At 35.0% G+C, this 11,118-nt stretch overlaps 1 protein-coding gene across 1 annotated transcript in view; it reads left to right on the top strand.

Moving 5' to 3' along the window:
* The window catches only part of LOC117173711 (protein turtle homolog B), a 510,915-nt gene that overhangs the window by 368,201 nt on the left and 131,596 nt on the right, over positions 1 to 11,118 (top strand). The window contains exon 9 of the mRNA XM_033362353.1: positions 9,756 to 9,879. Coding sequence (XP_033218244.1) covers positions 9,756 to 9,879 — 124 coding nt within the window. The remainder of the gene's footprint in view (positions 1 to 9,755; positions 9,880 to 11,118) is intronic.

The following is an 11,118-nucleotide window of genomic DNA, read 5'->3' as shown; positions in this document are numbered from 1 at the left end:
CTTACGAAAACAATTCTAGCAATAAGAGCTTATTGTCTGAAGGAAGGGGATGATTATAGATAGTAGGAGTAAGCTTTTGAACAACTAAGCAGTATTATTTAGATATAAAGTAAATTTTTAGCTATATGCAGCTAATCGAAGAGAGAGTTGGGGGGAGGGGGTATGTGACGCAAGAGGGTGACTAGGTCTTGCGTTTATGAGGTGTGTGGTTTACGGGGGATGAGGGAGGAAAGGATGATGGTATGAGGTCAGCGTTGAGGAGAATATGCTTACTGAAAGTGAGGGTGAAATGTCAGTACGGGTGAGAATGAGGGCTGAGAGGAAAAAGTATAGTTGTAGAAGTGGAGGTATATATTAAGGACCATAATTGGGGAGGGAAATGTGGATTGGAAAATATGTGGTTTGAGAGGAGTGACGAGCAGAGAAGACAGTGGCTCATATTGGCGTACGAACTATTCAAGATTTTTTTTTACTATAAAAGTTGTTGAAAAAGCGAAAAATGATATTTTTCGTGTCAATTTGTTTAGAATTGTATTCTCGGTGATAGAAGTATATGCTGGGGAATTTAAGGCATTTGGAATGAATCAGGAATGCACGATTTAATATGAGCCTACAAAAATAACTTTAGCAGTAAGAAATAGGGACATTAGCAATGCGGGGGTGCCACACGGTTTACGGTCCAGTGCCTACTGTTCAAAGAATGTACACGTGCCAGGGTTGAACGTTCCAACATCCCTATCGTCTCCGATAAAGGGAAAAGAAAATTTTGTTGAGGCCTCTCGCCTCCGAATATTGGAAAGTAAAAATACGGTAACATTAAGCTTCTGCCTAGGAGGTGAATAAAAACGAGTTGCCACATGAAATGGGAAGCTTCGCCATTGAAGCTTTACAAACGTTAGCCTTCGGAATGTCTTTGGCTTTGGACCGCTACTTTGTATTCGTGATGAGAACGAGACTAAAGTCTTGCCTGGAACCTAAAGTTGGTTTCGTGAACCTTGTTAAGGTTTCTGCAATCGGAGCCTTAATTCTCTTCGTCTCGATCATACGGATCACCGCTTCCGGTCGCCACTAATCCATTCGAGATCCGGTAACGACCCGTGCTCCAATGGTATAACGTCTCTTCGGAAACTTTCCGAAACGCCCATCGCAACTTGACTTCTACAACAAATAGGGATTTCCTAGAATAAAAAAAAAAAACATCTCACGTCGTTTCGGGAGGAAAAGAGCCGACGATGTTCCCGATTTGGTGATTCTATCTTCCAAACTAGAAGACCGCATGCTTCGAAGGATGTTTAGTGGATTCCGAGAAAAACAGATAATAGTGAAGTAGTCAACAATTTATTTTTTTCGAGAAGTCTCATTCAAGGGATATCATCGAAAAAAGAAGTTTCTTCGGATAAAAATATCTATAAATATATTTAGAGTGAAACCGAGATAAAAGTAATACATTTATAAACCTTTTTAATTAGGATTATTACTTTCAGATTTTATATTTCAAAAATAATAGTTAAATCCTAATCTTATATTAAGTAACACGATGCAGATCATTTCAGAAAGGTCAAGACTATTGTACGATAATAATCCCGCTCCTACACCACCCCTCAGGGAATAAGAAGTTTATATTGGATCATTTAAATGCTTTTTATTTAATTTCAGCCAAAATTTCGCACAATCATGTCAGAGATTTAGATGGCGATTTTTATTTTTTCCGAGGTTAGCCTTATGAAAAATATTTACCACACGAGTATTCAAACTTTTATATAAATTAACTCGATTTTACCAAGCCTAAGAGATCTGCCAATTTCTACTTTTCCAGTTCAGCGATCTCACTTTTTGTTTAGTTATAAGGTACTTTTCATCAGATTGACTATTTTTAAATTGAATTATACTTTATAGTACAACATTTATATCTGGATATTGCATGCTAATTCCTATATCCAACCTTGTACAATAAAGTCTCGGTTTCTTCTTGTTGCATTTGAATTTCTCAGATACATTAAATTTTGGAAAGGACACCTATTTTCACGGTTTTTATGATTTTTTATGTTCAATGGCTTTTTAACAACGAATGTTCTATAGAGAAATTGTGCATTTCGTGAAAATATCATTTTATTGTTTACATTATATTTGGAAAAATTATTATTCAAAGAACAATCGACCAAAAATCAAAATCGCTCTGGTTTTTCATAATTTAATCAGGAAACGATTTATATCTTGAAAAGTATTTATTTGAAAGAAAAATCTTGCATGCACAAAATATGAGTAAAGATCTTTCTGTCAAATTCGCTATAATTGTAGTGAATGATTCTTGGTGTGATGGTGATCCAAATTAGTTATGGTTATAAGCCCCAATTATCAAGTGTTCGAGTGAAGCAGTGCTTGTAACGAGTGCCCCGAACTCTTCTACGCATGCGTCGCGCTCGGTCTCTGATTCGTTACTGTTCGCGCGCAATTTGAAATGCTAAAAAATAACATTTTTATTCCTTATTATGAATAATGTCATTTTAACTTATATAAATGTTTATTAGACCCATATTAATGAATCTTGATAAAAATAAAAATTTATTAAGTGCATACTGTGTTATGGATGTTTTTGCTAAATATATAAACTTTTGTATTAATTAATATAATTATATTGAAAAACAAGATTGTCAATGCATTTTAATATTTTAATAAACTTTAAATAACAAAATTTTTGAATATTGAAAAATACGCAAGAAAAATAAAAGTGAGTACCAAAGGATATTTTTTATTTACACAGTATGCACTTAATAAATTTTTATTCTTATCAAAATTCAATAATTTCGGTCTAATAAACATTTATATAAGTTAAAATGAAAATATTCATAGTATACCATAATATAAATAAACGAACTTCACAATGGAACGAAATCAGCGATTATTCAAATCTTCCACACGCAATTTTGTTTATTACACATTCATAGCAAAAAAGTTCGATCGAAAGCTTCAACGAACTGTAAAATAAAAAGACGCTATTATTAAACATCAACCATGGGCCAAACCTGCAAGAATGTAAGCCCTGAATGGACAGGAACTGTTATTGCTTAGCAGTCCAGGTTTCTACCGCTAGGTCGTACGCGTAAACTAGATCAGTGCTGTCAACCTAAAAATACACTACAGCCAATATTTTTTTTTCATAATCCAACTTCGAAACAGCTAATTCAAGGCTGGAAAGCCTTGTGCCTCCCTGAAATCGACCGCTTTATCTGTCTTTATAATAGCTCGAAACATTGATCTTTCGATTTGTTGCAATACAAAATAAGTTATGATAAGAAAAATAAAAAATGAATAAATAAAACCCAAATTAAGAAAAAAAAAGATAAAATGCATGTAAATTATAATTTAATTGTCTTCTTAGAGTCAATCTTTCTTTAAGGTAACGATTTTTATGTAGAAAAATAGTTCTGAGAAATATCTGACAAAGAAGCTTAAAAAGTTTAGTTTTGCATCTTTAAGTTGGTTCACGAGAGATCTCACTTTTTTTTAGGTATTTGCTTACATTTTTTCAATGCATACAGGAGATTAGTATACAACGACCTTGCAGTTTTGAACTCATTGTTGACTGTGAAGGTAAATATTATGTTGCGGAATAGCCTGTTTTTAGTCTGTTTTTTGGACCTTGTTAGCGTTCTGGGGAAAAAATATAAAAATATATTAACGGGCTCAAATTACTCGTAATTAAAAGTCAAAGTGAGCATTGCTTTTCGTTTTTTAAAAATTTCAAAAAATTTCAAATAGGAAAAATAATTAATGATAAAATAATTTTTCATTGTATTTTTTCTATAAGATAAACCTTACAAAATTAAAATTCCGTATTTCCTTGATTGATAACGGGTTAATTTGAAAAGGATATTATAATTAGTGTTATTTTCTATCTTTTAACTTTTTTGATGGGCCTTCTTAACACTATTAAACTATTAAATTTAACTATTTTTGTTTGGAAACTGTCGATACAAGCGATTATTTAATAAATTTTATTGTTTTTAAGAAACAAACTCGACTTACGCTTTTTAACCTCTCTCCATTTGAGAATGACTGCTTCTTGTCGAAAAGTGAGAAATAAAAGCACATTTATTTATGCATAATTAAAAAAAGCATATTGACTGTCAAATTAAAACATTTTTTAGATGAATAGTAGAGTTAATTGTTCAAAATTGTAACATAAAAATAATGTCGTGGGTTATAATGTTTAAAATCAGTTTTTCTTATCCTTCACATTCTTTTTTCTGTAATCTCGACAAAATTCCGCCTATTTGTGGTAAATATTACCCCAAATATTTTAATTGAAGCTTCAAGCAATTCGTTTGTTGCATATTTTGAACAATCCAAATGACCTCCTTTTAAAATCAACCCACTCAGTCATTGAGCATTTGAATGTTCTTGTCAGTCATTATTGCTTTAAAAATATTTGAAACTTTTTATATTAATGTATTCAAAAAAATTAATGAAACTGTTGTGGTCCTCGGTTAGAATTTATGTCATTTTTAACTCCCAATGTTTGCTGCTACAGGGCATAGGCTGGGAAGAAAAATTGGGGGTAATGCGTGAAAAAATAAAATAAAGGACAGGAAAGTTTTCATCAATCAATATCTAACGAGGAAAAAAAGCGGATGTGCAGAGAATCATAAACGACAGGGCGAAGAAGGAGAGGAATGTAGGAGGAGCGGCGAAGGCAGGGAATAGGAAAATAAAAGTAGATGAGAAAATGAGGGTGTGGGACCAGAAGAAGGAGGTGTTGAAGGAAGTGAAGCCGAAATTGTTTTGTGAAAAGTAGGGGGGGGGGGGGTAAGCCAGATGAAGGAGTGTTCAAGGTGCTGTACTAGAACGTAGCAGGGATAAGGAATAACGATATAAGGATTTCTGGAGTTATATAGACAAAGTTGACGTGGTTGGACTGGTAGAGATGTAGTTAGAGAGAAAGAAATGGGAGAGAGTAGGGCCAAAGTTGCCAAGGGGGTATAGGGGGAGGCTACAGGAGGCAGTCACAGTAAAGAAGAAGGAACAGGAAATTGTGTTAACAGGTATTAGACATAGATTAGAGGAAGAAGTAGAACAGAAGAGAGGCGAAGAACGTGCAAATGAGGGCGCTAAAGATAGAAGGGGTAACGTATAAGTTTGTGACTGTGTATAATAAGGATAGCATGGAAACGGTCAAAAGAGGGTGAAAGACTTACTAGAATAGAGAGATAAGGGTATGGTGGTGCTGGGGTCAGGGGTGGGGGGTTTGGTAATTAAATGCGAAAATTTTAGGGAAGGGAGGGTGGAATCAGATCATTATCTATTAAGTTTCTGGATAAACGGGGAGGGTGGCAGTAAGCAGTTTGGGGAAGAAGGGTCATTAGGGGAAAGGATGACATGGATGCGACAGGCGGTAGAGAAGTATCAGGAGTAGTTAGGGAACGTAAGATATGAGGGGTAGTCAGTGGAAAATATATCGGAGGATCTTAAGGAGAAAGTGAAAGATTGTGTGCTAAAGAAGGTATTTAGAAAGAAGAAGAAAGAAAGGGTGAAGCCATGATGGGATAGGTAATTTAAAATGATAAAGAGGAAGGTGCGAATGGTGGGAACTTCTTAAAGATTCAATTCAGGAATCAGATACACAGAAGATAGATGAGGGGATTAGAAGAATGAGGAAGGCAGATGGATAAGGAAGTTGAAAAGGGCTAAGACAGCAGGGCTGGACGTGGTAAAGATCGGCGCGTGGCTGTTTGGCACACAAGAGGTAAGCGAGAGGCTGAAGGGGGTAGTGAAAAAAGTATGGAGGGAGGAAGGATTCCCAAGAGGGTGGAGAGAGGGGTTGATCGTACCACTGTATAAAAAGGGGGATAGAAAGATATCAGATGGGATAAAAAGAGTCTTGCAGCACGTGGCAAATAGAGAACTAGCCAAAAATGTTGCCAAAGTGCACGCGTCCCTCACGAGGGAGACAGGAGGAATGAGTTTAAAAAACTATAACGGGATGTCGAGCGGTTAAATATGGGGAGAAATTTTTGGAAGAGGGGGGAAGAAAGCTGGTTAGGGAGTTTTGATTAGAGAAGGAGAACATACGTAGGGGTCCGAAGATAGAGGTGGAAAGGGAAGGGTATTTTAGAATGAATCGATTACAGATGGATGAAGTCAGAAAAATGCACAAGGCAGTAAGCGGTTTAGGGATAAGGTCTAGATGAATTTTAGTTTTTAACAGCTAGCTGTAAGAAAATGGAATTGTAAGTAAGTCCATTTGGTCACACACAAATATATATCAGCGTAACTGTAAGTTGTGATCTCTTATCTTCCATCTTTGTGACATTAATGATTTCCTTTAATCGGTGGATGGTTTCGCAAACAATTTGGGTACTGTCCGCTAGAAGCTAGATTAGGTAAGCTAAACTAATATGATCTACTGGTCTTAGAGAATAAATATAGATACCTTCGAGATGCATAACCAAAACAACTAACTTCCTAAATGTAAGGGATTGAAAAACGTTACTGATATTATTCCTCCAACAACTTAAGGAAGAAATCCTAACGAAAGCAGTTGTTAACCTGTAAAACAAATTATACGGTGCGGTTGCTTTTAACAAAATCTGCATATTAGTATGAACCAATAAGGCTAGGTTTACTATATTTAATTATGAATGCTATATTAAATAGTAGAAAAATTAGGGTGTCCCAGATAACTGTAAAATTTTTAAGGCGAAAACTTTGTTTTGGGTGTTTCTCAAAAATTATGACAGTCACTAAAAATCTTTGAATCTTGTAGCATTTGGCCCCAAAGGTAATAAAAACTTGATAATGTTGATCTCTTGATATTTCGAAAAATATTTGGTCTAAGAAACATGCAAGGTTCGTTAACCTTTTCAAATAATTGTATATTGTGTGCCTAGGAGTAAACAGTCTCTATCTATACGTGAGTTTTGAAAACACACAAAAATATGAAGACGTTCCACTTTTTGGTATATACGATACTTTATGTAACAAAGGTATGATTTACAATTTGATCACCACTGACATTTGAGGTTAGGCTGACGCGTTCAAATTGCGGAAAACTATTATTCTATCCCTCAACACGTCACACATGTGCATTTACTATCCACTCTTTCTGATATTGCATGTCATATAAATGGTTACTTTCAGAACTGAAAAGACGCTGATAACACGCATAAATCATGTCAGCGTTAAATAAAAGTATTATTTTATCACTGCGCAGGAGCGGGTTATGCGGCTATGACTGCCATTTTATTGATAAAATGTCGAAATGTTGGATATTATATGGTAATACGTCTGCTGCTCACTACCAAAAAAATAAACTCAAACTCGTTGTTTGAATGGAAGCTTCAAATGTGTCTTCTTGTAGTAACAGCAACAGCAAAGGCTTTAACTACTTAGAAAACCTTTTTCTCTAGATGTACCGTTTTCACGACTCTTCGGAGATGAACAACTCCCCTGCTAGGCTAGAGTTCACCGCGTGGGCCGCCGAGGCTCTTCCAGAGTACGAGGCGGAAATCGAACCCGCAAGCCTACCTAGCCTTTGGTCTTTAGAATTGGTAGAAAAATATATTGAATTTGCAAACAGATAAAATATTTGTTTTTGCTTGCTACATTACCCGTTTTCCCCTAATCAAAACATTTTTTAAATATTTTGGGCAAGAAAGTATAGAAAGATAGTTACATTTCAAATTCATAATACAGAGGGTTTTTTAAAATGAGAAATAGCAAAAATTCAAATATGGACAGTCTTTTATAAAATCAGCTTTTATCTTAAAACCAAATCCGTTTTAAGACAGTAATGTTCTACACTGGAAAGAGACTCTGTCGGAGACAAAATATGTTATTTTTAGGGGAAATTAGGCGATACTTGTTTTTTCATGATTTGAAAAAAAAATTGTGCTAAGAAGTTATGCGTATTTGACATAAGTTTATAAGATATATTCATTATATAAGCAGGAATAAAAAAAATTGAAACTAGAGAAAAGGCATCGTATCAGCTTTATGCGGGCTAAACTATTTTTGCGGCCAGGATAATTTTTTTCTTAAAAATGTAATATTTTACTTTTCTCGTAAGCGATGCAAGATATCGCAAAAATATACAAGAGGGATTTTTTATAGAACTTTTTTTGGACGTGTAAACTTTTATTAATTTGATTTTACGAAGAAAAAATTCTACTGCACTAAAAGTTGTTTAGCCCGCATAGTACTCACAAAATACTTTCTTTATAAAATCACAAATTTAACTAACAATGAAAAAATTTAAATTTTAAGTCCAAAGTTACAAAAGTTTAAAGAAAAAATGGCGGTTTTTTTTAAATAAAGCACAAAATTTAAGTGCGCACAACTTCGTAGAAACTTTTTTTTTCAATCGAAAAAACGTGATGAAAATAAACACACTTCGTCTCCAAAAGATTCTGCAACTTTAAATGACATTCTTATGGATCACTATCAACCATATTGTCCTGAAAAGAATAATATCAAGATTTCTCTTCCTTTCTCTACCTATTACTTGTCTGACTCGCTCTATCTAATCTATTTTCTCTACCCGTTGGACATAGCGGAGTTATTAATTGGATAATAAAAAATTAATATTAGGAATACGTATTAAAATAAGGATATTGTTTCCAAATATGCATTTTTTTTCTGATAATAGATGCCCGATTTTTCTTATCAGAACTTTACGTGTCATTTTTTTAAATTTGATTTAATCGTTAATTTCACTTTTCATTTTGAACCTATGGAGAAACGGCAATTTAAAACTTATTTTGTTGTTGAAAAGCTGAATTTATTCATTTTGAAAACAAGTTTTAGCAGAAACATATATTACAGACATATTCATACAAATAAATCAGTAAGGCCATCTTCAAAGTTATCTATAAATGCACTAAACTTCACTACGAAGTTTCTTGTAAACAATTGTAAAATAGCTCGAGCACTGTTCGAAAATACAAGGGAAGCAAGTCCCGAAAATATTTGAATATACACAAGTGAGATTGTAGGGGTAAGTTTATAGCCGAAATACACAGTGTTCTATTAGGTATCTTCTGCTGTTGTATTTCGAGTGCTCGAGTTCTTCGACAAAGCCGCTGAATTTGACTTTTTATGACTTGTAAAAGTCGGATATTTTATTTTTTTATAGAAATTGCTTCAAAAATATAAAAAAGCACATCATTTTTACTCGTATAGTGTATCATACTATATATCATACTATATACATCATATTATATATCACGTCACAGTATTCATACTTATGCATGCCTTTAGTTTCTACGCCAAATATATGACCAAAATATTACACGTAACAATAGTTTATGTTCACCTCACATGTTATAAGAGGCAAATGGAAAACCGTGTCCTCGTAATTTCTTTGGACATATACGGTCGATACGCACCACGTATTTCTCATATCTTTGCACTGCAGCCCCGTGTAGCTATTCTCGCGTTATTCTTATTGGGTCTGATCTTTTAGCTGAAGTAAAGATTTTTCCCCAGGCGCGAAAGGACGGGGAACACGTTGCATATACTAGAGATAACGGAACTATTGTGACATTTTCGCCGGAAGTAACACATTTTTTTAAATTCTTTATTTTGTGCCTTTTTATGGTTAGACTCTCTTACACGAAGAACATACTTGACTAATAGTTACATTATGATACACGACTGAGTGTGAGTCGACTGAAAATTACTATTTAGGTTCCTATATAGGAACCTACATAGAATCCTACATAGGATCCCACAAAGAAATCTACATGCTTTACCTGTAGATACCACCTATAGGAAATGACATAGGATCCTGTATACGTTCCTGGATGGGACCTATCCAGGTGCGCAGTAGTATTCCAGAAGCACCTGGAGACATGCGTAGTATTAGATACCTTTTTAGGGAAGGTTCTATACAGGCACCTATATATACTATGTCATTTCATATAGTTTCGGTTTGAAAAATTGCCAAATATAATTTTTCGCGTAAATGCATTTTTTGCTGAAAAAAGTGTTTAGAAATAATCGCAGGCAAACTTTGCGGGTTCCACGAGCTTTGATATTAAATTTTTAATTTCAATGCGAAAAACGCCTACTTCCAGTTCGTTTTTAAATAGGAGAGTTGTGCTAAAGTGTACAGCATAGGATGCAACCCTCGAATCAAAATCCAAACTCATTAATTGGTACCATAACTTACGAAAGCGCTCAAAAATAATATTTTATCAACAGTCTGAGCCTCTTTTGCTTCCTCGGGAAGAAAACCGCTGATCCCAACGTGTTTACTACGCCTGGAAAGCTTTCTCAAAGTAATTTTTTGAGAGCGAATCCAAAACCTTCTGTAATTCGCGCTGGATCTCGGCGGCAGTACCAAAACGGCTACCTTTGAGCTTGATTTTAATTTTCGGGAAGATGAAAAAGTCTGCTGGAGTCCAATCGAACGAGTAAGGCGGGTGGGGAAACGAAAACGTTTTGCGTTCAATGACAAAATTACGAACTAGAGGTGCTCAATGACATGGAACATTCTCGTCATGCAGAAACCAATCGTTTACGCGCTACAGATCCGGTCGCTTTTGTCTGATGTTTTTCATGAAACGCTTTAAAACTCCACAATAAAATTCCTTGTTGAGAATGCTCTTGATTAAGCTGCGTATATGTCCCCTTTTTTTGACCGACAGACTGATTAACTCTTCTATTGTGACGACAGCTGTTTCATCTCAAGTTTATAGCCGTGGACCCAAGACTCGTCACCAGTGGTGATCTTACTGTTTCTGTGGGTCACTTTGTAAATTCGACACAAAATTTGATGTTGGCTCCTTGCTCCAACTTTTCATTTATAATTAAATTAAAGAAGCAATATAAACAAGAGATAACAGAAACATTGATTTAAAAACTTCCGATATGAATACAATGATAATAGTTGACACACTGATGTACATGAGTAACAGCTGACTACTGCCGCGGGTACAACCTCGAGCTGTGATCTGTCGGCACGTTACGGAGCTAGTCCAGGAAGTTTTTAATACCACCTCGGATATTTATATGTAGGGATTGTAAATATATAGATTATTTGAAAGGAGCCTACAAAATGAAAATTCCGAAGGCCTGCAAGCATTTCTTAGGGCGTACTGCTCAAAGGTGTAGACCAAG

This window comes from Belonocnema kinseyi, chromosome 5 (assembly GCF_010883055.1).
Source record: "Belonocnema kinseyi isolate 2016_QV_RU_SX_M_011 chromosome 5, B_treatae_v1, whole genome shotgun sequence".
Classification (NCBI taxonomy): domain Eukaryota; kingdom Metazoa; phylum Arthropoda; class Insecta; order Hymenoptera; family Cynipidae; genus Belonocnema; species Belonocnema kinseyi.
This window is presented reverse-complemented; position numbering and strand designations above follow the sequence as displayed.